This window comes from Colobus angolensis, unplaced genomic scaffold (assembly GCF_000951035.1).
Source record: "Colobus angolensis palliatus isolate OR3802 unplaced genomic scaffold, Cang.pa_1.0 Scaffold3, whole genome shotgun sequence".
Classification (NCBI taxonomy): Eukaryota; Metazoa; Chordata; class Mammalia; order Primates; family Cercopithecidae; genus Colobus; species Colobus angolensis.
In genome coordinates, this window is record NW_012116265.1 from 517,855 (window position 1) to 543,430 (window position 25,576).

At 52.3% G+C, this 25,576-nt stretch overlaps 1 protein-coding gene across 1 annotated transcript in view; it reads left to right on the forward strand.

Annotated features, from left to right (window-relative positions):
* Positions 1-25,576, forward strand: part of ITPK1 (inositol-tetrakisphosphate 1-kinase) — a 181,676-nt gene that overhangs the window by 117,066 nt on the left and 39,034 nt on the right. The window contains exon 4 of the mRNA XM_011949378.1: positions 10,078-10,195. Coding sequence (XP_011804768.1) covers positions 10,078-10,195 — 118 coding nt within the window. The remainder of the gene's footprint in view (positions 1-10,077; positions 10,196-25,576) is intronic.

A 25,576-nucleotide genomic window follows, 5' to 3' on the forward strand; every position in this document is an offset into this window, starting at 1 on the left:
TCGGTGCCTGTCGCCAATGCGCAGCTGTCCACGGCCCATCAGGGTATGCCTCCTGCTAGCCTCCCTCCCTCGCCTGTGGTGGGCATGGATCTCGCTGGCTTGCAGGCGACTGGGGTGCGTGCAGTGGCAGTACCGTGGGTGTGCTCTGAGGACAGCATTCCCTGGCTCCTGTGTTTGAATGTCTCCGGGCCTGGGGGGCATCTGGCTCCATTCGGGGACCTAACAGCTCTGTTTTTGGTTTGTTCCTCACATCACAGAATCAAATAATCTAGAACTTAAGAGGCAGAAAGGATGTTATAAATGAGTTATTCTAGCCCACGTATCTTACGGATGGGAAACTGAGATACAGATAACTTAAGTGACTTTCAGAAACACACATAAAGTGAATGGCAGTTCTCGGACTTGTAACCCAAGTTTCTTGACTCTGCATTTGTTTCAACTTGCACAGTGCCCTATGCGTTGGGGTTAAGTTAGCCAGGTGCAGCTGGACTGTGAAAAAGATTATCTGACAGTGACGGGCAGGCAGAAGCCTTGGCTGACTGTCAGGGACTGTTACATAGGTTGCACACTGCACAATCCAGTGGTAGGCTTTGTGAATGGCACCTTGGGTAACTAGGCTTGATGGTCCTGTCCCAGCGCACAGTGGATGCTGCTGCAATCTTCTTTTGGCTCTTGGGAGCCCACCTCCAAGGTTTACCTGCATGCATCTCCAACTCCAACCCTATGCCAGCCTGGCTGCCTGGCACATTCTGTTGCACCCAGGCCTAGTGTGGATTTCCCAGGACTGTCTGTGGCGTGTGGTTTTCTGTAAGCTGTAATCAACAGGCAGGTGTTCTGGGAGGTGCCAGGAAGGCTTTGCCTGGGGGATGTTCGGCTGGCCTTGGTTGATGACAAGTTAATCAGCAGGGGTTAGTTTCACGGTTGCAGTGGTCTGCCAAAAGAGTTCATTACTTGTCCTTCCCAGAAAGCATTGCTTAGCCTACCTGCCCCTGCCCCCGCCCCCATCCGCATGTGACCTGACCTCCCAGGGAGAGGCTTTGCTTTCTGCAGAACCACACTTTCTGCCTTCAAAAGTACAACTGCTCTTGACACTGTTGTATCTGCTAGTCTTCCCCCTGCAGGGGCCACTCCTTCATTCAGCAGCTGCCCTGGGAGCCCTCCTGTACATAAGTGCAGTGCTGGCCCTGACACGCTTTTCCCCCTGTGCCACGCGGACCCTCCTCACAGAGGTCCTGTGGACTGTGGCCTTCAGTTATGTCATGTATTTACTGTCCTAAGGGGTGTGTGTCTTCCATTTGCTTACATCTGTCTTGCTTCAGGGCTGGGAAGAGATGCAGAGCCTCTGGTCCAGCTGTGGCTTTGAGAGAACAAGGAACCAGTGAGGACCGTGGGTTGGGAGGAACAGTGGAGATGGAGCTGCAGTCTCAGCTCTGCCACGCTCCCTTGCGACCCTGGCCTCACTGCCACTTCCTTTTCCCTTTCCGAAAAGTTGGGGGGGTGGACGAAGGGTCCATCTGGGTTTTGCTAGTTCTGACCTTCTGTGCCTTTCCGTCTGGGAAAGGAAATTGCAAACTAGACCTACTATTTTTTCTTGGATGCTCTACCTCGTGCTGACCCCAGATGGAGCATGCCTGGCCTCCCTGCGCTGCCAGGCTGGCGGCCTCGCCTTAGGGTAGCGAACATGAGAAAGGCTTCCCTTTCTCCTGAAATGCTGCTGAGCAACCCTGGCCCTAGTTAGAGTTGAGATGCTTTTCATTTCACCAGGCCTTCCATGCCTTGGGTCTTTGACTGGAGGGCTGTGGAGCCAGAGGCCCTGGGTTCGGACCCCATCTTGGCCACTGCTGGCAGGGAGAGCCCTGTCCACCCACTAGGTGCTCTGAGCCCTACTTTGTTTTCTTTTTTCTTTTTATTTTATTTTGAGACAGGGTCTCACTGTAACAACCAGGCTGAGTGCAATGATGTGATTACGGCTCACTGGAGCCCCAAACTTCCCGGCTCAAATGATTCTCCCACCTCAGCCTCCTGAGTAGGTGCACACCAGCACACCTGGCTAATTTTTAATTTTTTTGTAGATATAAGGTCTCGCTATATTGCCCAGGCTGGTCTTGAACTCTCAGACTCAAGCAATCCACTTGCCTTGGCCTCACAGAGTACTGGAATTATAGTCGTGAGCCACTGCACCTGGCTGGGCCTAGTTTCTTTGATTGTCAAATGGAGCTGCTAACGGAATCTACATAGGGTTGTTTTGAGGGGAAATGTGTCCATTCCTGCAAGGTGTATAGGTCTGTGACCTGTGCTTGGTGAGCATGTTTATGACTCACCCTGGAATCTTGGCAGGACCCCCGTCAAGATGCCAAGGCTTCAGGAACCAGAGACTTCCAGGGTTTCACTTGGCGCTGGGTATGGAGGAGCTGGTGGAAAGGCCAGGCCTTGTGGCCTTCAGCTGGGCCTGGCTGTGCTCTCAGGAGGAGTCAGGGGAGTGAGATTGTGCTAAATGAGCCCAGGATCATTTCCATTCCCATGAAAGCCCCTAGGAGTACTTTTAACAGCCATAAGGAAGTAATTTCCGTTCTTCTGTCAAGGGGAGAATCACTGGTGTTAATGGGGTGGCCGAGTGTTAACTGAACACACAGGCCCTGATGCAGTGGATCCTCGAGTCGGCCGGGAAGTTTCCTCTGGGTGTGGAGTTGGCCGGGAAGTTTCCTCTGGGTGTGGAGTCGGCCGGGAAGTTTCCTCTGGGTGTGGAGTCGGCTGGGAAGTTTCCTCTGGGTGTGGCATGCTGGATTTGCCTTGGTGCTGACCCGTAGCTCCCTCTGGAGCCAGGTGGTGGTCAGGATTCTAGAATCCTGTTGAGTTCAGTACAGGAGGCTGTTGTCATCCCCAGCCGAAGCTGCTGTGGCCATGGTGGAGGTGACGGAATTGTGCCCCCTCTGATGCTTGATCTATTCCCCGTGGAAAGCTGGAGTCCCAAGAAGCAAACTCCAGGCAGGCGCACACTGGCGTTCAGGCCTGTGCTTGCCGTTTTTTTGTTTGTTTGTTTCCTGAGACAGATTCTTGCTCTGTCACCCAGGCTGGAGTGCAGTGGCACAATCTTGGCTCATGCAACCTCTGCCTCCCAGGTTCAAGCGATTCTCCAGCCTTAACCTCCTGAGTAGCTGGGATTACAGGCACCTACCACCATGCCCGGCTAATTTTTGTGTTTCTAGTAGAGACGGGGTTTCACCATGTTGGCCAGGCTGGTCTTGAACTGGCTGGTTTTGAACTCCTGACCTTGTGATACTCCCACCTCAGCCTCCCAAAGTGGTGGGATTACAGGTGTGAGCCACCGTGGCTAGCCTTTTATTATTGTTGTTGTTATTATTATTATTATTTTTATTATTATTATTAGATGGAGTCTCATTTTATCACTTAGGCTGGAGTGGAGTGGTGCGATCTTGGCTTACTGCAACCTCCCATGTTCAAGTGATTCTCCTGCCCCAGCCTCCTGAGTAGCTGGGATTACAGGTGTGCACCACCACGCCCGGCAATTTTTGTATTTTTGTAGGGGGTTTTCCTATGTTGGCCAGGCTGGTTTCAAACTCCTGACCTCAGGTGATCCACCTGCCTCAGCCTCCCAAAGTGCTGAGATTACAGGCACGAGCCACTGTGATATGTCGAGTTCACTAGTGCTTAGCTTTCAGGTGCTCCCTAGCCTTTCTGGGGATTCACAGCGGTTCAGTCACAGAGCCCGTGTTTCTGTAGGTGACCAGGTGCACTGCAGTGGTCTGGGCTTTGACACTGGAACGGCTGATTTTGAATCCTGGCAAAGCCCCCCAGCTGGTTGTGTTTGACCTTGAGCCAGTCACACTGCCTCTCAGAGACTTGGTTTCTTTATTTATAAAATGGGAATAAAAACAGAGGCGTTTGCTCTGTAAACCATGGCGCTACTCTGAGAATCAAATGCAATATTTTGTGTGACTGCCCATGTTGAACCAGAAAAGTGCTACACTTGTATACTGTGGTGGATCGTTATGATCATGATTTAAAACATCCATGCCTGAAGAGCCAAACCTTGGGGTCTTTTGTATTTTCATTTCAATTTATGCACCCAAGAGAAGTGAAAACGTATGTTCATACAAAAATTTATACACGTATGTTCACAGCGGCATTGTTCCTAATAGCCAAAAAGTGGAAACAACCCAAATTCCATCCAGTGATGAATGGACAAACAAAAGACACTACCCCCATGCCGTGAAGTACTATTTGGTCTTAAAGACGAACGAAGCACTGCCGCACACAAGGATGCATTTTAAAACACGGTGCGAGCAAAAGGAGCCAGTCACAAAGGACCACGTGTCTCATGGCTTCGCTTAAAGGAAATGTCCAGAATAGGCAGATCCACCCAGATAAGTAGACGTGTGGTTGCCAGAGGCTGGGACTTGGGGCTGAGAGTGAAAGGGAATGGGATTTCCTTCTGACAGGATGAAAACGTTCTAAAATTGAGCTGATCATATACACAACCCTGTTAATATTCCAAAAACCCTTGTTTTGGGGTAAATTGCATAGTGTGTGAATGATATCTCAATCAGGCTGTTTTTAATAAAAATCCTATGAGGTAGGAAGAAGTACAATCTCCATTTACAGGTGAGGCCCAGGCTCACAATGAGGAAGGCCCAGTTAACCGGGCCTGGCGGCCTCCAGCTCCCTGGCATGCAGCCTCTTCATGCCATCAACCCTTACTCTACAGAGAAGGGAGCTGAGGCCCAGCAAGGAGGAGGGGTTTCCAGGCTCTGTATGGAGCCTTTTCTTCCCTTCCAGCCTCGCTACCCACTGGAGGAGAGATTTCCTAAGCAACGTGTGGAGCAGGACCTTCCCAGCCCTGCCATGGAGGTTACCTTGTGCCCGCTTGGCGCTCAGGCCATGCAGCCCAGTGGACAGAATTTCAGCCCCTGGGTCCTGAGTGAAGGAAGGAGCAAGCTGTTAGGATGGGCAGGGTAGATCCCGGGACTTTGTCTCTGACCAAAACCTCTCAGAGTCTCAGGGTCCTGAGAAAAATGGGGAGAAGCCCTGCCACCCTCACTGTGCTGTGGGGGACCCCCAAATATGGGAAGGTGCTGCAAGACCTGTCAGGACTTGCTTTGCGCGTGGCTGTCCCTGCTGGCTTAGGGGGTCAGTCCGGGCCCCTGGGCCTCTGGCAGGCGGGCCACGCACAGCCTCTCCTCAGAGCGCAGGCCTAGGGCAGGTGGAGGCCGGAACTCACAGAGGTTTCCAGTTTCCATGATGTCCACTTCGTCTGTTTCTTTTTCTGTCTTGCACTTTTGGGGTCACATTTAAGAAACTGTTGTTTAATCCAAGGTCACGAAGATTTATGACTGTGTTTTCTTCTAAAAGTTTTATAGTTTGGGCCTTTACCCAATAGGGTTTTTATATTGAAAGAAGCACTGCTTTTGAAAACGCTTTTGTCTAGCAGTGTGCATATAGCAAGTCCCAGGTAAGTGGCCACTGCCTTTATTTTTAAATGATTTCTGATAATGATCATTTGTATTTATTATTGTTATCCTTACTATAATTAATCTCTCGTTGTGTTTCCCATCTGGGTAGCTGGCTCTTGTTTCTTCTTGAAAGATAGTGTTGGTGTTTGAATCCATTTCTGGCACACCTAGGGGTGCAGGGTAGAAGGGGAAGATCTGGTTACCTGCCTCTCATTTCCCCCCAGACTTTGTGTTATGGGAAATTAAAACTATTTGAGAAGAGAGAATGCCGCAACGTGCTCCCAGGTACCACCTCCCAGCCTCATGCGTCAGCAGCTGCAGCCACTCTCATTTCATCCGTCCCTCAACTACTTCTGTCCCTGCCCCCGACCTGGATTGTTTTGAAACACACCCCAGATTCCTATTTAATATGTAAGTCTTTTTCGAGTTGCATCTCTGAAAAATGAATGCCCTGGAAGGTCACTGCCTGGAGCCTTGGCTGCCGGCGGGGTTGGAGGTGGGAGGTTGCATTGCACCCCTGGCATCAGCAGGAGGGTGGGCATGGGCCAGAACCACAGCCCCCTTCCATGGGCACGGCTGGCTCCCCTGGGGTCAGCGGCATGGGGCAAGGCAGGGTGAGCCGAGACCTTGTGTCAGGTTTGGCCCTAGGAGCCTAGGTGTCGCAAGGTAATGAGAATCCTTTCATTTTTGTGTCTGCAAACTCTTTTGCATCCGTGATCTCCATGATGCCCACAGCAGCTACCTCGGGTAGGCTTTATTCAGAATGGACTTTACCCAGGACGAGTCTCAGAGGGTTAACTCCAGACACAGACTCAATGTCAGAGGCAGAATCTGAATTCAGGACTCTGACAGCATTTTCCATTAGAAGGAGCAAATCTCTGTGTCTCACCCCCTGCTCATTTCCTGCCTGTGAGGATGGAGGAGGAAAGAGTATCTCTGACGTTCATCTCATTCTGCTCAGATTCTCAGTGACAGCTTAGCAAAAGGCTGGTTGTCCCTGTTGGCATCATTCCATGGGCTTGGGGCCTCTAAAAAGCCTGAGGGAGCTTGTGCTGTGGGCGGGCACCATGATGCTCTGCCCCAGGTGTGTTCCAGCCCTCATCCTGGCGGGGGCTGAATGTCTGCCTAGAGCCAGGCTGCCCTTGTTGGCTCCAGGATCCCGCTCATGGTGTCCTTTAGCCAGCAGGCCCTGCGAGGGAACACGTGCTTACCATTTGCTGTGGAGACGGCTGTGCCTTTCTTCCTCTGCGTGGTGATAAAGTGGTACAGGGTGCTCACCCGTCCAGCAGATTGGTAATTCTAAGAAACCTGTGAAAAATGCACGAGGCCCTCAGTATAATAGATAAGCTGGAAAGCTTGGCACAAAGTCTGCTTGTGGATAGCGAGGTGACTGGAAAAACTCTTTGCCCTCTCTGTCCCCATCCTAGAAGAGATCGTGTTTAGGAAGAATTCTTCTGTTAATACCGATGCTTTCATCCCCAGTCAAAAGCTTGTTGGCGCCTGCTTGTCAGATGTTTTTCCCTTTGGTTTCATGCAGCCTCTTTCCTCATGAGTTTGGCTTAACTTCATGTCTTAATGAATCTGAGTTCTCTCTTTAAAGGTCACTGTCCTAACGCATAAACATGGAATCAGAATCGCCCTCATTTATTCAGAACTGAGCGGAGACTGTTCTTGGGACTTTGAGGGGAGGAAGGAGCATGTCTGTGTTCTAAGCAGCCTCAGTTGCCGAGGGAGAATTGGCTCGTCCCATCCACATGCTCCGCTGTTGGCCCCCTTTTGGAAGGAAGGCAGCAAATGCGTGGGTGGCCCTCCCGTTACCTGGAATTCCTCTAGCTAGTGGTCCGTCCCGTTCTAGAACAGCTCTCCTGTGCAGCCTTCAAGTTTACCTTTACAAATACACTCTTCATTTACTCAGTCTGTTTACACCCTTAGAACTAGATGCCATCTTTACAGAGACCCTAAGGGCATCTGCAGTACTCTTCATGTCACAGATGTGGAGACTGAGATGCTGAGAAGCCAAGTGACTTGCTCAGTGGTGACTCTGAGAGGTGATGACACCGGGCACCTGGGTTTCTTGACTCCTGGTCACATAGCCTTCCCACTACACCAGGCTTCTTCCTGGTGTGTTTAGGGTAGGAGAGTGAGGACAGCCAAGTGCCTTTAGCTCATAACTGAGGACATGAACTTGCTGGCCAGGACTATAGATCTGGTGGGGTGAAGCGGAGAAGGCTTTTGATCATCCAAGTATCTGCTGCACCCCACATAATGCCCAGAGCACTGTCAGTGATGTGAAGTCTCTTGAGTGGATGACCTTTTAATATTGACACTTCTTTTTCTTTCTTTCTTTTTTTTGGAGACAGGGTCTCACTCTGTTGCTCAGGCTGGAGTGCAGTGGCATCATTGTACATTGCTGCAGCCTCAGTCTCCTGGGCCTGAGTGATCCTCCCACCTCAGCCTCCCAAGTAGCTGGGACCATGGGCTTGTGCCACTGCACCTAGCTATTAATGTTGTGCTATGAATATGATTTCATACGTATGTGTGAGTCTCGGCGGGGAGGGCCTCATGAGTGACCTGCTCTCGTGGAAGCATGGACTGCGTTTAAAAGGACAGGCTCTGATGACGGAATGGTGCCGAGAGGGGTAGTTGCCCATGGAGAGCCCCCAAGTGAGATGAGGGATCAGGTGCAGGTGCTTGGGTGAGGCTGCGACTGTCAGGTGAGAGGCACTGGGCGTGGCTGCTTGGCCCCAGGGCAGCTCTGCATAAAACCTTCCTTAAGGAGACTCTTCGGCTAGTCCCCATGCTCTGTGTGGGTGGCAGACGTGGGCTCTCCCGCATCAGTGCCTGGTCCACTGTCTACAGGCAGCAGGTTGGTGGCCAAGTGGCTTGCTGACGGCCGGAGGGAGCTGTGACGCTCCTGCCCGGCATCTAGGTCCTCGCACTTGTGTTCAGGAAGAGGATGGCTAAAGGGTAAGGACAGTCGCAGGCGTGAGGACTGGAACGCGAGGCCTCCCCTAGGTTACGCCAGCCACGCTGAGGTCAGAGGAAGTCTTTAAACCTTCAGACTGACAGACGGAAAGGAGCCCAGGGCCAGACACTCTGCCACGAAATCCAAGGAGAGACCAATTTCAGAGCAGAAGTGGGGATATGAGTCTCTGGTTTTTGTGTTAAAAGTGGCTTTTGGCTTAACAAGTGGTCACTAGGACCAAAATAAGTTCACTGAAGAAAAGTAATTCTAAATGACTGTTTCCTTCTGTCCATAGTATTCACTAGGAAGGCAGCACTGGGGTGTGTTTCCCGGCCTGTGCAGGCCTCACTGACAGGCTGTGGAATGGGTGAACGGAGGGCAGGGGGCTGGCTGGGCGGAGGAATCACGCTGGTGTGTCCGTTTCCTCAGACTGTTGTAACCAAGTATCACAAACTGGGAGGCTTAACAGTACGGGAATCTCCCAGCCCTGGGGGCCAACAGCTCCAGTCAGGGCGTCAGCACGGGCTCCCTCCCGAGGCCCTGAGGGCGAAGCTTCCCTGCCCCTCTCCAGGCTCCTGGTGGGGGTGGGCACCTTCTGCCCTCCTTGGCTTGTAGGTGCGTCACTGAAGTTGTCTGTCTCCACGCAGTCTCCTCCCTGTGTCTGTGTTCAGATTTCTCTCCTAAGAAATCCAGCCAGGGGATTGGGGTCCACCCACATGCGGCATGACCTCGTCCTAACTCCATTCCATCCACAAAGACCCTGTTTCCTTATCAATAAGGCCACGTTCACAAGTGCTGAAGGGTTAGGACTTGAGCGTATATTTGGGGGACACAGTTCAACCCGGCAGCAGCTGGTTGAGGCCTTTTTCAGGCCAGCTTTTTCCCTGAGACCTTCGTCTCGTCACGCCAGCATTCAGTTTTGTCCTTAGAATCATGGAGGTTGAGAGCAAGGGTGGGCTCCTTTGCTATGTCAGCTCGGGTTGGTCTGGCCCACCAGGGTGGTGTGGGATTCTGCCTGTTATTTTATTGAGTTCTGTTCTGGACAACAGTGTCTTCCCCGCATTAAGGGTTATTTCCCTAAGAAGATAGTAAGTTCCTTAGAGACTGGTTTTTGTCATGGGTTCTCTTGCATTTTCTTCGTGCCTACCCCAAAGCTAGCAGGTATGGAGGTGCAGTACTTGAGGAGTGCCGGGTGGCCGGTGCCCACCCTGTGGCATGTTTCTCTCCGCCACACCTTCCCACAGGCGGTCTGATGACTCCTGGCCTCATCCCCCTCTCCCGGCCCTGCCTCAGAGTCCCTATCAGTGTGGGGCACGTGGCCGCCACTCCCAGAGGAGCCAGCACCTGGAGTGGATCTGCTTCCGGGTGAGGTTTTGTCCGGAGTCAGGTGGCCTGCCCTGAGCCTGGTTGCAGTTTCCTCGCTGTCTTCCACATGGCGCTCTATTTCTGAGTTTGGCCTGGTCAGGCCTCTCTCTCAGATCTCCGGGTGACTGCTCGCAATGCCCCAGTGCTGGAATGCACCACCCTCCACCAAAGCCAGGGCTGGAGGGTAGGACAGGATGGATGTGCAGAGGGCACAAGGGGTGAAATGCTACCTGGCCCTTCCCCCGCTCTAACCAGAGCAGCATGCTTCCCTTTCAGGAGTACATCGATGCCCACCCTGAGACCATCGTCCTGGACCCGCTTCCTGCCATCAGAACCCTGCTTGACCGCTCCAAGTCCTACGAGCTCATCCGGAAGATTGAGGCCTACATGGAAGGTAGGGACACGTGTGGCACCGCATCCGTGGCAGGCGGCCATCTTTGTGGTCACAAAGTGGCCACGGCCTGTGGTGTGGAGAGAGAGTGTCTTGTCTTTTTAAGCACTTTGGGGCAGGAAGCATTTGAATTCCATGGGGCAGTCATTCTGGGGAGGCCCTTGCATTCTCCTGTGACCAGCTGTGAGGAAATGAAAGCCTCAGGGTGCTCTTGTGGAAAGGGGTTCTGAGGGTTTTGTTTTGTTATGTTGAACCCATGGGTGACATTGAAGTGTCCCGATAAGACAGTGGCTGGAGAGCAGGAGTGTGTGTAGACAGCTCAGCGGCAGGCAGGAGAGTGGAGTTATGTAACTGGGCAGAGGACACAAACAGAAACTGAAGGCCTTAAATCAAACACGTGGAGATGTAATGTGCTGCTGGACCTCATGGGTCCACTCTGTTCTGGAGGGCAGGGGCCTCCCTCTTCGCTGCAACGCCTCCCCTGCCAACTGCAGGCTCCTGTCCCTGAGGACTCACCCCGACCCCTCCCCACCCCTGGGGCAGGCAGAGCCAGAGAACTCAAGGCTGCATTCTCAAGGTGTTTATGTGAGAAAGACTTTGTGGAGAGACTCCTGTTAACAGTAACCATCTAGTTCACTGCTTGGTACAAGTGTGCCCTACTGAGACCTCTTGTTTAATTTTAAGGAAAAGTGCTTGGCCTGGACCCTCAGGCTTTGTGAGAATTTATCCTGGGGTCAAGGGGGCAGCCCCTGCTCCCTGCCCTACAGACCATGATTGAGGCCTAACCTGGCTGCCTTGAACCCTGACCTGGATGGTGACTTGGCCTCAGGCATAATTTCCTGTGATGGTGACTGGTGGGACTAGTGGGTACCTTTTGGCTCACAGCTCCAGAGGCAGACCATCTGCATGGGAGTCTGAGACCACCATTTATTGGGTATGTGTTGTGTTCCTGCCTTTGGATTAGGCCCTCTCCTTGTATTCTCCCTTTGGTACGCTTAGAAGTGGGCATGATAAGCCTTCCCATTTTACAGATGAATCCCAGAGGCTCTGAGAGGTTAGCAGACGTGCCACGTCACACAGCATTCAGGTGGCTGGGCCAGCATCCAGCCAGGTCTCTCTGACTCAGGCTCCCTGGCCCCTACTCCTGAGCTTGACTTTCATGTCCATGGCCAGAGGGCCCTGGATCTAGAAGAACCTGAAATGGGTACCACTGAGGACCCTGGCCTGGAGAATGGGTGAGTCCTTGGTTCCCTCTCTCAGGAATGTGTCCTGCAGAAGAGCTGGCTGCTGGATCTGGCTGTCCTGGAAGGGCTCCTGAGGCTTCTTTCCCGGAATGCCTGACACATTGGTGGGTGCAGAGAATGGGGGTTTTGTCCTGGTGCCCCATGTGGGCAGGCTTTCTTAGCACACGCCAGCAACCTTTATTTGCTGGGCCTGGAGTGATTGGCCTCTGCTGTGCACTTCCCCTCCCTTTGCACTGTCTTCCTGGAGCCATCCAGAATCCCAGATGGGAAGAAAGAGCTGTACATTCCCTTCTGGGGTCACCTTCATCTCAGTCTGCCATGGGTGAAGGTTTGGTCAAATGTTGGGAAAGGGAGTCAGCCTCTTTCCAGAAGGTATGCTTGTTGGACACTGCCTGTGTGAAGAGCAGAAGGCTGTATTAGAACATGAGAAGGCCCAGTTAGTGGAAGAAGGTGGCAGACCAGTAGCCGCATCTCATGTCCCGGACAAGTCCATTTGGAGGGTGACAAGTTTGGATGGGATTCGAGACGGTGCTGCTGAAGTGCCCTTTGGAGCCAAAGGCACAGGCTCTGGAGGGAGGCAGCCTGCGTGTGGGTCCCAGTCTGGGCTCTTGTTAGCCACGCGGTCTCAGTCAAATCAGTCATTTGAGTTCTGCTGGTGTTCTGGAAGATGTGGGTGATACTTGGTTCAGCCATGGGGTCAGGGGTCAGGATACCCGGGATGATGTCTGCAGAGCACTTAGCATGGGACTGGCCCATTGGGTCACCCGGGAACAGCAACCGCTCCAGCTGCTCCCACCATGATGGCAGGACCCCAGCATCCTAATTGAGTCTTCACATCCTAGATTTTTAGGAGTAGAAGACCAGGGCTTTGGGATCAAGAGTGAGCCTGGGCCCGGGGTGTGAGCGTGTATGCTGTGTTCAGGAAGCAGGAACCCAGTGATGATGAGGTGGACCGTAGGAAGTCACATGCCGAGAGGCAGGCCCAGGAGATACCTCCATTGCCCCCTTGCCTGGCTGGGAATTGGGCCTCTCCTGGAGGCAGTTAGGAATCAGGTCAGGAATTTTAAGCAGGGTGTGTCCTAGTTCATGGGGAGATTAGAAAGTTCAGAAGCTGCGCGTAAGGGGGAGAGCTGTGGGTGTTCCAGGAGAGGGCCCAGTCCCCAACAGGTCCAGAGAGAGAGCTATTGACCAAACCCTAACACACGTTTGGTTCTAGATCAGCAGGAAGTGTAGGGTGGGTGGGCCATGAATGTTGCACCCTGGGTTTTCCTTATCATGCACCCCGTGCCTGGGCTTGTATTCTTCCAGGAGGGCTGTCAGAGGCTGGGACTTCCTGGAGCCCTTTCCTGACTCCCAGTGGCTGTCCATTCACCAGTACTGCTGGGTGGGTCCCTGCTGCATGCCCCCACAAGCTGCAGAGGCAGAGAGCCTTCCTGAGAAGCACACCCTGGGCCCCCCTCCTCCACTCCCTGCTGTTCCTGGAGGCACTCAGCCCTTTCAGGAATACTGGAAATGGCCATAATTACCCTTGAAGTTCCCTCAGATAATCACAGCAATCCAGTGACATGCTTTTGTGTTGGAAGAAGGGGCTTGGCGAGACTTCCTCCGGTTGTCACCCTCCCTGGCACTAAGGCTGCTGTCTCTGTTTTCAGAGAATCTGGACAGCTGCAGGGAAAAACAGAGCTGTTGGGGGATGGGTGGGCGCTTCAGGACCACTAGGATCCTCATTGATGAGCAGGGGGAGGGAGATGACCAGAGTCCCTCCTTTGCGGTGGGGTTGGGCAGCTGGGCCATGGCACAAGGGGAGGCTCTCCCAGGAATAGCAGGCAGAGCCCTTGGATAAGGGTCTGTGCTTAGGTGGGCCATCTGTCTCCCTGCAGAGCATCAGCCATGGAGGGCCTCTCCCACCCCAGCTCTGCATCCAGGAGACAGATGAGGCCTGCTGCTGGGAGCTCCCAGCCCCGCTGTCTCCAGGCAGCCTTTGTGAGGTCACTGCCTTCTCAGCTCCACATTCCCAGAGCTCATCCTTGTCTCATTCAGAGCCTGGAGGGGAAGCAGGGTCATTTCTCTGCCTCAGCTCTGACAGCTTCAAACCCACCCACTTAGTATCAGTTAGCATTCAAATTACTTTAACAGCAGACCTAAAATAACAGCGGCTTAAATGTGACAGAACTTCCTTTCTCTCTGATGTAAAAGCCCAGAGTTAGGCCATCCAGCATGGGTACAGGGGCTGGGACCCTGGCTCCTTCTAGCTCCTTATTCTTCTGTAGTCTGCCCATCTGGTCCTGGGTGATGGCTGTATTTCCAGCCCTCATATCCAAGATCTAGACATTAGGATGGAGAGGACGACTAAGAAAAAGGAAGCAAATGAGAAGAATGCCTAGTTCTCTTTTAAGGAGGGGTTCTGGAAGCTACAGGACCAACATTGGCCAGAATTAGTCACATCCTAAGCTGCAAGGAAGTTGGGAAATTGAGTCTTTGTTCTGAGCAGCCACATGCCCAGCTAGAACTCAGGTTTTATCACCGTGGAAGAAGGGCTAGAATGAGTTTTAGGGGAGCACTAGCAGTCTTCCATGTTGTCACCTTCCAAAACATGGGTCCCTGCCTGAGGACCTACCTTTCCCATGACTGAACGACCTTGGAATTTCTCCTCTGGCTGGGGCTTTGGCCTCAGTCTGTGACCTCGGCAGCAGTCCCCTCCCTGTAGCAGCCAGCATCCTGGCTTGCAGAATGACCCACCCCAGCCTGCCAGGGCTCCAACTTTCCCTCATAGGTGACTGCTTCTGGGAGGCAGCCATGCCTATACCTATACCCACGTTTCTCCCCACACCCACACCCCCTAGGCAGAGGCACAGGCAGCAGTGAGCTTGGATTCAATTCAAACCAAGCACTTAATTCTTCCTAGAAATTAAGCATTCCCTGGTGCAGGCCTTGGGGAGGGAGGGAGGAGGCTGCAGTGACAAACATTGAATTTGCAGACTCTTTCTCCCATCGGCAGCCCACTCTGCCACCCAGGGCCAGGGTCCAGAGATGGAAGCCCCGAGGCCAAGGCGTGGCTGTGCCACCCCAGGCTGAGCGACTCTGGGCAAGGCTCCAGCTGGCTCCCGAACTGGCTGAGAAGGCACCATGTGTGAGAAGGCACTTGGGCCGTAATTGCAAGGCGTGGGTTTGTGTCCCTGTCTGCAGGGACAGCAGGTCTCAGACCATTGGGCAACAGGCTGGAGAGGTCCTTGAAAGCCCTAACTGCTTTGGGGTGACGGGCTCTCCTGTTCTCGTTTTCTTAGAAGCTCTCTCACACATCTGCTCTGGGGGTGACAGATGGCCTGTTTGGGATCCCAGGCCTCCCTGGGGACGGGGGTGCATACCACAGATTGAATGCTTCTGCCTGTGGTTTTATGAGAATTTAATCAGGGCTCATCTTAGAGGCCATTTGAAAGCTGGGTTGAAATTGAGTACTGTAGATACCAAGCAAAGAGAAAGTAATATTCCTTAGAGCCTGGAGAAATAATTCCCCAGAAAGCTTCTGCCTTGCGGGTGGGTGTTTGTGATTGGTGGGGAGTTGCTCCCAGAGGCAGGAACTGACTGTCAACCCTCGGGGAGCTGCAGTGGGGTGGGGGTTTGGAGTCAAGGCCTCAGACCCTGCCCATTGCCCCCCCCACCCCCACCACACATTGTGTGGCCTCTCTGAGCTGTGCGTCTGTCAGCGCTTAGGCAGGTGCTTAGCGTGCCAGGCACTGGGTTAAATACTTTACAGATAGTAGCTAATTTAATCCACTTAATGACCCTATGAGGAAGGTTCTGTTATCACCTCCAATTTAGAGGTGAGGATACTGAGGGGCTTTGAGCTTAAGTTACATAAGGTCACAGAGCTACTGGGGGCAGATTTGGGATCAGAACCCACACAGTGTGGGTCTGTTCTTAGCCAGTGGTTCTCAAGCCCAGCCCCTCACCCCTGTGTGTACCCCTCCCATGCTCCCAGCTCCCCTGTGGCTGATGGGAGAGGGACTGAGGCGAAGATAGGTAGGGTTGGGGCTGTGTGCCTGCAGGTGAGTTCTGCCCAGGCTCTCCTGGTGCTGGTGGCATGGCCATCGTCCCTGGGGGTGCCCTCTGGGGTCCAAGAAATGACACTTGAGGGCAGCGACACATCATGGCAGGAAAGAAGGACCTTGTTGCTGATGAGGCTTCCAATCTTAGCCCCTTGGGGGACCGGGCCAGTCACTCTCCCTTGAGTTGTTCGCTCATCTGGGGAGTGGGTTGCCAGTGCCTCGGTCATGCTGAGTGGTCACCTCAAGTGGTGGCCCCACCCCAGATTGAGCAGAGTGACCCCTCGGTGTTGTCCTGTCCATGCCTCCCCCAGTGTCAGCCTGCCCAGACCACGGGGCTGAGGTGAGGGGACAGCGTGCCCCATTGAGGGGTCCTGAATGAGGGAGAACAGGGTGCCAGGGAGGTAGAAGCTTCTCGGGGGAGGCACTTGGCTTGTGGTTCCCTTTCCTGGACTTAGGCGATGTGTGGGAGCACCACTGTTTTTGTTTTCACATCGGCTATTGCCGCCACCCAGGCTGAGACCCGCCCTTTGGGTGCAGGGGAGGCTCTGCAGAGCAGGATCGTGCTTGTGGCTCCCATGCCCCAGGGCAGCTGAGTGCCAGCTGCGGACCAGGCCGGGTAGGTGCCTCGCAGGCATGAGGTGCAGCTGGGACCGAGGCCAACCCTGGTCTGAGTCCACATGAGCCTCCTTCCTGGCACGTGCCGTGTGGAGGCCAGTGCCCTTCCCCAGTCGGGAGTCGTGGGGTGAGGAGGAAATGGTGCCCCAGAGCATGTGGGACCAGGTCTGGCCTGCGAAGGTGGCTCCTCCTGTGCTCGAAGCTGCTCCTTCCCCCAGCTGCAGGGTTCCCCCTTTACAGATGGGGGTGTGGGACCTTAGAGAGGTTGTGGTAACTTAGTTGAGGTTTCAGAGCTGGTGCATCTTCAAGCTGAGCTCCGTGTTGATGCCAAAGCTCACCCTGTTCCCTTACAACAAACATCTATTTTACAGCTGATTCTCAGAATCCCTCCCATCTCCCTGCCCTTGGCTGGCCCTTCCGTGTGGTCTGCTCCTGTCCTCTGGAGCCAGGGCCACCTGTGCAGCCGTCCACGCATTCACATTCTAAGATGAGGCTCTGTCAGCCCTCAGGGACCCGGGAATCCTGGAAGCATCAGTCCTGCTGGCCAGGCTCTCAGTTGAGGCAGCAGAGGCCAGGAGATGTTCAGGTCAGGACAGGGCCTCGGGGAGCATGCCCCCAGGTTCACGCTACCCCGTCCCTTTTTCTGCACCCCCACAACCAAAGCCAGCTCCACATCAGGACCACAGGCCTACTCGCAGCACTTTCCGTGCCATCTCTTCCCTGGCCTAGCTGCAGCAGGGTGTCGGGGGGGGTCCCTGGAGAGTAATGAGAGCCTCCCCACTCTCCCTCTGGCAGCCTCACCCCTTTGTCCCACCAGGGCTGGGGGTTGTGCCTGGAGGACAGTGGCCCTGGAGCCTGGATCAGCTTTTTCTGGAGAGGTTGTCAGGCCCAGGCCTCCTAAGGGCCCTGGCAGAGATGAAACAGATGCTGGGTTCTCTGCCGAGCTCCTCATTTCCACAGCTGTGGCCCAGGGCACTGGTCTGGAGGCTTCCAGGAGAGACTCACAGGAGTGAACTGAGCTCTTAAGGAGGCTGGCTGGCACCCTGCAGGAGAGATGCACCTTCATCTAGGGAAGAATGTTCCTGTCTGTTCACTCAGAGCTTAACCTTGCTGGGCCTTTAAGACCATGGCAGGGACCCATTCTCCAGCAAAACAAGAAGGCCCCTCCACCTGCAGAACCAACCCCTCCAGCGCCATCCAGCTCAGTGGCTTCTGTCCGAGATACCCCACTTGGTCCAGGTGGACCTGCCCCAGGCCTTCCTGCAGAGCTTTCTGAAAACCTGTCTCCTCTCGACCCACAGGCACCCCTCCTCTAGGAGGTACTCCCCCAGTGACATCACCTGGCTCTGATCACTCTACCAGGGCACGGCTGCTGATCCTAGGCCAGTTGGTGAACAGACTGTTTGTCTTTGGGACTCTGGCTCTCACCCCAAATTCCTTTCCCCTGGCTGTGTTGACTAACTCCCTCCAGACTCCACTCCCAGGAACCTTCTTCCCCCTCCTCACACTGAGTCTCCTGGCTCCCCTGGAATATAAGCAGGGCACATGGGTACTCAAAACCTCCTTGTTGGTCAGATTGATCAGAAAGTATCCAATAGCAGCCATTTACACTTTAGTGTGAATTTATGGCTCACTTAGTGTTTTTCCAGCTGAAAGAGATCTTGAGTTCTCGAAGAGATCTTGAGTTCTCGAAACCCTACAAAAATTGCTCTTCTCCACATCCTCAACAATGAGAATAGAAGCCGCGAGTGGTTGCATGGTTGACTCAGGACCACTCGGCACCTTTCTGACTCTCAGTCCAGTGCTCTCTCCATGGGACCCACATCTCTGCAGGGGTCTTTTCAGAAGCAGTGCCATAGTGAATCTAAAGTCAGACTGCCTGGATTCAGAGCCTCTCCTGAACACCCAGCTGTGTGCATTTTGGCAAGTTGTTTAACTGCATTGAGCCCCAGCTTTCCTGTCTGTAAAATGGGGAGGGAGATAATGTTGGGGCACCTTCCTCACAGGTTGTTGTAAGGATTCCTCAATCGGTGGGAGCTCTCCGGGCGGACAGTGCATTGTGAGTTTCAGACCACACCCTGTGTGCTGTGACCCTGTGAGTCCTGTGTTTCTGAACTTGCATTTAGTGCTAAAGGCAGCAGCCCCTGGCGCCCTGATGGTAGGCCTGCAGTGACCCCCATGAGACCAGACCCTGCGAGGCATTTGCTCCCCTCTGTCCATTCTGCCCAAACGCCCAGCCCCGTGTTTGCAAATCTGTAGCCTAGGTTCATTTCCCCAGACAAGAATGTCTTCAGGGTGACCCATCATGTAACACAAGTGGGCTTTTAAAAATCTCTTTATTGGCTACTAGATGATGTATTCTAGATTTATTGTAATAAAGTTCACATTGCACAGGTATGTTTAGTGTAATTTTTATTTTTAAGAAATTTTGACAGAGTTGCAAAGATAGTACACAGAGTTCCCATATACTCTTTGCACAGCTTCCTCCAGTGTGAACATCCTGTCTGACCATGATTATCTAAACCAGAAAGATCGCATTGATAGCTCTTCAGTAATTGAAAGGCCTAAATGAATTCAAATTTCCCCAGTTGTCCCACTAATACCCATCTTCTGGTCCAGGATCCAATCTTGCTGTTGCTCTCTGTGGTCTCCTGCCATCTGGAATGGAGCTTCAGGTTTTGACCTTGACACTTTGGGAGAACCTCGACTGTTTATTTTGTGGCGTGTCCCTCAATTCGGGTTTATCTGATGTTTTCGTGACTAGGTCAAGGTCATACATTTTCAGCAGGAACACCACCCAGCAGTGCCAGTCCCTCCCTAGTGTGTCGTATCAGGAGGCGCATGAGGACAACGATGTCTTCTGTCTGCTCAGCAGCAGTTATTTGGTTAAAGTCCACCAGCCTTCTCCACTCTACATTTCTATGTTTTACTTTGTAGTCGGCAAGAACCTTCTTCTATTTTTATTTTTATTTATTTATTTTTTTTGAGACAGAGTCTCGCTCTGTCGCCCAGGCTGGAGTGCAGTGGCCGGATCTCAGCTCACTGCAAGCTCCGCCTCCCGGGTTCACGCCATTCTCCTGCCTCAGCCTCCCGAGTAGCTGGGATTACAGGTGCCCGCCACCTCGCCCGGCTAGTTTTTTTGTATTTTTTTAGTAGAGATGGGGTTTCACCGTGTTCGCCAGGATGGTCTCGATCTCCTGACCTCGTGATCCACCCGTCTCGGCCTCCCAAAGTGCTGGGATTACAGACTTGAGCCACCGCGTCCAGCCAAGAACCTTCTAAGAAGATTCTTCGCAGACTCTCTCTCATACCTTTGCCCTTCTCTTGTAGCATCCATGGATGGGTCTTGCCATTGTTACTGTGGTATTTACCGAACAGTCATCATACAGAATTGTAAGAGCTGTGTCCCAGCTACCCCAGTTACCCTGGAAAGTGACAGGATCCCCTTGCAGCTTTGCAGACATCCACAGGGCACCAGGTGGCACCTTGTGGAGTGTCAGCATAATCTCATGTGTGAACAAAGGGAAAGGCAAAATAAGGAAAAGAGAAAAGTGTCAGATACATTGGAGAATCAGGATTACATGTGTATTTGCTGCAGGACTTCTCAGAGCCTTAGTAATGTGTTAATATGAATCTTTAGTCCAGGAGCAGTGTATTGAATTTCATCACCGATTGTAAGATGCACTGATACTTTATATTCTATAAAAAAGAAAAAATCCTAAGGAAGTTGTGAAATATCGATTATGAGACACATCTCAATTTCAGAGATGGAAAATATGGAAAACATGCCATAGAATCAGTGAAATTCTGCAGAATTTAGCCTTTTCCATCCAATCAACTATAGAGTCCCCTCCTCTCTTTGAGGCTTCTCTTAAGAGACAATTGCACTCAACACACTCAAGAATTCTCTGACTGGGTGCCTCCTGGCCGCCCTCGCTTCTGGCGCTGCACAGGTCGGTTCTTGAGCTCCCTGTATTAGTGTGTGGGCCCTAATTGCTGGTACTTCTTGAATCTGTTTAACTCCAGCCTCACTTCCCTGAGGCAGCCGCTGTTCATACTTTGGAACTTATCCTTCTAGACCCTTCTTATTCATACATGTAGAGATATATGTGCACTTTTCATTTTATTTTTTCATTACAGTAGGCTCTGGTGCAATGTGTGCATTTTAGAAACAGGGTCATTTTAGCCATGTCCTGATACAGCTCTTTGTCCCCCGAGCATGTGTCTTGCTTGACTTCTTTCCATGTCGGCCCATGAAGATGAGGGGGATCAGGTCTGCCCCTTTTGCTGAAAGCATAATATTTCCACACATGAATGAATGAATCCTAATTTATATTGGACCCATAAGATCATTCCAGTCTTGTTTGGATTTTTTTTTTTTTTTAAAACGAACTGGGCTGCAGTAAACAGCTCCCTGCGTATTTCTGTATAATTAATCCCTAGAAGTGGGATTTCTCAGCCAAAGATTATAAACATTCCTCACTTTGGCAGATCTCACTGGATTGCCCTTCAAAAAGTTTGAGCAAATTTCACTCCTGATGGTGCCAGTCTGCCTGGGGAAACCATACCCAGCTCGTCTGATGTGTGTTTGTCATTATTGGCACAACTGAGTGTCCCATCGTGGATTCACTGGCTCCATTTGCATGTCTTGTATGAACGAATCTTTGCCTGTTGTTTGCCCATTTTTTGAGTTGAATTGTTGGTCTTGTTGATTAATTAGAGCCCTTTTTGTATGAAGAAAATTGTCCCATTGTTAAAAATTATGGATGGGTTCATCAATGTAAGCATCATCTTTGCTCTGGGGCCAAGCTAAGATGTTTTGCTTTTAGAATAGGTACTACCAGAAAGAGCCCTCCAAACATTTTTAAAATGTCTTGAAAGTAAAAAGGCTGCCATGTTTTGGGAGCGGGAGCTGGAGCTGAGTGGGGACAGTGAGCGTCTGCCTGGGCCCAGAAGGGGCTGTAAATCAGTGGGAGCAGCTGCCACAGAGTCTACCCACGTTTCCAGCTATCGCCGCCAGACTCAGACATCGGGCACTGAAATGTCTGTCTCTGTCTGGGCCAGTGTCTGGCTCCTCTTTTCCTGGGCTTTGGACATTCTGGTTACAAACAGCTCTCTGGTCACATAAGATGAAATGAATCACTAGCTGAGTCAGGTGGTTTTGAGGAAACCTGCTCTTCCCCTGCCTGTGGCTTGTTGTATTGGGCTGTAAGTTGCACCTGTGGCATTTGTTGTCTTATCTTCCTGTCCTCCAGTGTTTTCTGTCCACAGCTCGCCTGTCACCAGGTAGCTAAGTGAGGATCTAGCTGCTAGCAGGGAGGTTGCAGCTGTGGCAAGGCCGTAGGGTCTCTTAGATGCTTTCAGAGAGCAGGGTAGGGGGCTGTAGCCACTGGCAAAATGCCCCCTCCTACCCCCCAGTTACTCCAAGTATCACAATTGTGTTTCCCCCTTGAAAGCTGATAGTAGCTGGATGTGTTACTTTCCTGTTGCTGCATGACAGATGACAACAGACTGAGTGACTTATGACAGTACCTGTTTATTATCTCACAGGTGGGTGGGTCAGAAGCCCACATGATGTGGTTGGGCTCTTGGCCCAGGGTGTTACAGGCTGAAATCAAGGTGTCCGCAGGGGCAGGTGCTCTTCTGGAGGCCCTGAGGAGGAATCCACCTCCAAGCTAACTCTTGTTGGCAGAATCCAGTTCCTGGTGGCTGTAGGACTGAGGTTCCCGCCCTTGCTGGCCAGCAGCTCCTACAGGTCCTGCATTTCTTCTCATGGTACACCTCTACTTGCAAGGCAGCCACAACTGGCCAGTCTCTTTTTGCTTTGAATCTCCAGCTTCCTCTTCAGAGAAGAAGCTCTGTGTGTGATGCCTTAAGAGTCACCCAGACCATCTCCCTGTTCTGAGAGCAGCAATGCAACATAACCAAGTCCCAGAGGAGAACCCATCCATCATGCATGCAGTCCTGGCGATCATGCAGGGTGTCGCCCAGCCACAGGGGATCTTGGGGTCACCTTAGATTCTGCCTGCCACACTGAGTAAATACAGTGGTTTTTCCTTGCATACTTCTAAGTTCAGTGGAATCTGATTGCTATCATTGCATCTCTCCAGGCCCTGTCACCTGTGCTGGGTGCCTTGGGGCATGTCGCCCCTGCCCACTCCCTCTCCTGGGCGGCGTCTCTTGCCATACTGCCCCTGCACTCCACACTGCAGCCAAGCTGAACCCCAGGGGCACCCCTCTTCACCCTTGGCCTTTGTCCATGGTGTTCTGCCTGTCTGGAATACTCTTGGTCCCCACGACTAACTCCAACTTTGGGGTTTGGCTCAGGCCACCTCCTCCCAGAAGCCCTCTGTGCCACACACTCCCTTCCCTGCGTGGGTCTAAGTGCCTTCCTCCCTACCCACAGACCCTTTGCTGCCCTCATAGCACATTCATTCCCCTGTTTTGTCATTGTCTGCTGCCCACTCTCTTCCCCACCTGACCATGACAGCCTTGAGGACAGGGGTGAGTGTGTATTTGGGGACCATGAATCACCAGATCAGGGCCTGGAACATAGTACCTGCTCAATAAGTGTGCAAAGGAGGGAAGAACGTTTTCAAGAATCAGATATGTAAGAAACAGATGCACTGGGGGAGGCTCTGAGCAGAAATCCCACTCCCATGGGAGACAGGCCTGGGGCACGTGGGGTCATGGGCTTAGGGCCACAGGAAGGGGTGGTCCTGGTTGTCAGTGGGGCTCTCGCAGAGGTAGTCTTTAGAGCAGCTCTGAAATAATGGACTCGATTAGAGGAAGGCAGGAACCATTTCAGGGAGAGAGCAGGATGTTCAGGAGAAATGGGGGCTATTGGTGCTGCAGGAGAGAGCCCCACACCAAGGCCCCGAGGGCCTCCAGGGCCAGTTTCTGCTTAGCCTGTGGGGGAAGATAGGGAGGCCACTGGGAGGCTGCTGTGGCTTCAGGAAAAGATGCTAAGGGTGTGGTTAGGGTGGTGACTCTGGTCAGGAAGAGATGGGGTGGAGGTCAGAAATTGAGGGGGAACATTGACAGGCATCAGGGCAGGCATTGTTGTTTGGGATGAGTTAAGGAGAAGGAAACACAGGACAAGCCATAACCACAATCTGTGGTGCCAACTTCACAGGGCAGGACAGTGCTGGGGGGCTACAAGGGTGGGCCAGGTGTCTCCATGGCGGCCAAGAAAAACTACAAGAGAGGCCAGGTGCGGTGGCTTATGCCTGTAATCCCAGCATTTTGGGAGGCCAAGGTGGGTGGATCACCTGAGGTCAAGAGTTCAAGGCCAGCCTGACCAATGTGGTGAAACCCTATCTCTACTAAAAATACAAAAATTAGCTGGGCGTGGTGGCACATGCCTGTAGTCCCAGCTACTCGGGAGGCTGAGGCAAGAGAATTGCTTGAACCTGGGAGGTGGAGGTTGCAGTGAACCAAGATTACGCCACTGCACTCTAGCCTGGGCAACAGAGTGAGACTCCATCTCAAAGAAAAAAAAAAACCTGTGAGAGAGGGACCCCTTGTAGGCCCCCAACATTAATAAGTCCCCAGTCTGGGCCAAATCCCAGGGTTTCAGTGATAAAGATTCCATTTCAACAGGCAGAGATGAGAAGGGAGGGCATTCTGGTGGCAGGTACAACACAGACAAAGGCCAGGCAGGTAAGAAAGGCCAAGTTATCACCAGGAACAGAGATGGTCCCTCTTCATGAGAGCCTTTCTTGTTTTGGAGTGTGGGGTGGTACAGGCCCCCTCCACCTGTCATGGAGTAGACTTGTTGGCCTTGTCAACTAAGGGGAAAGGCCAGAGCCCTCCACCTTTCTCCCCTCCCCTCCAGCATTCAGGTAAGTTTCTGTCATGGAGTTCACTCGGCTGCCTCAGGGGCTCTGGCTCAGCCAAGAACACTGTCAGGGCTGGGTGATGTTCCCTTTGTGTTTTCTCTGGACTTGTTCTGGCAAGTGCCAGATCTAGCCTTGTATTCTAAACGTGAGAATTCTGCATCAAAGCTGTGTGGTCTGCCCAAAGATGACCCAGATCTCAGCGCTCCTCTAGGGCTGGTGTAGTCTGTTCTCACACTGCTATAAAGAACTACCTGAGGCCTGTCATGGTGGCTCACATCTGTAATCCCAACACTTTGAGAGGCCGAGGCAGGTGGATCGTTTGAGGTCAGGAGTTCCAGACCAGCCTGACCAACATGGGAAAACCCTGTCTCTACTAAAAATACAAAAATTAGCCAGACATGGTGATGTGCGCTTGTAATCCCAGCTACTTAGGAGGCTGAGGCATGAGAATAGCTTGAACCAGGGAGGTGGAGGCTGCAGTGAGCTGAGATTGTGCACTGCATTCCAGCCTGAGTGACAGAGTGAGACTCTGTCTCCAAGGGGGAAAAAAAAAGGATTAAAAAAAACCTACCTGAGAGTGGGTAATTTATGAAGAAATTATGAAGAGGTTTAATTGACTCACAGTTCTGCAGGCTGCACAAAAAATATGTCCAGGGAGGCCTCAGGAAACTTACAATCATGGCAGAAGGTGAAGGGGAAGTAGGCATGTCTTTACGTGGCAGTAAGAGGGAGAAACAGAGCAAAAGGGGAAGTGCTACATGCTAGATTTCCTGAGAACTCACTATCACACAAACAGCTAGAGGGAAATCCACCTCCATGATCCAGTCACCTCCCACCAGGTCCCTCCCCCAAATTGGAAATTACAATTTGACATGAGATTTGGGTGGGGACACAGAACCAAACCATATCATTCCACCCTGGCACCTCCCAAGCCTCATGTCCTTCTCACATTTCAAAACACAATCATGCCTTCCCAACAGCCCCCCAAAGTCTTAACTCATTCCAGCATTAACTCAAAAGTCCAAGTCCAAAGTCTCATCTGAGACAAGGCAAGTACCTTCTGCCTATAAGCCTGTAAAATAGAAAACAAGTTAGTTACTTCCAAGATACACTGAGGGTACAGGCATTGGGTAAATAGACCCAAGTCCAAGAGGGAGAAATTAGCCCAAACAAGAACTACAGGGACTGCAGTCTCCATGCAAGTCCAAAACCCAGCAGGGTAGTCATTAAATCTTAAAGTTCCAAAGTAATCTCCTTTGACTCCATGTCTCACATCCAGGCCACACTGATGCAAGTGGTGGGCTTACAAGACTTGGGCAGCTCCACCCCTGTGGCTCTGCAGGGTACAGCCCTCACAGCTGCTTTCATGGCCTGACACTGAGTACCTACAGCTTTTCCAGGGACACAGTACAAGCTCTTGGTGGATCTATCATTATGGGATCTGGAGGGGATGGTGGCTCTCTTCTCGCAGCTCCACTAGGCAGTGCCCCTCTGGGGTCTCTAGCATCACATGCTCTCTGCACTGCCCTAGCAGAGGTTTTGCATGAGGGCTCCACCCTTGCAGCAGACTTCTGCCTGGACATCCAGGCATTGCCATACATCCTCTGAAATCTAGGCAGAGACTCAACTCTTGCCTTC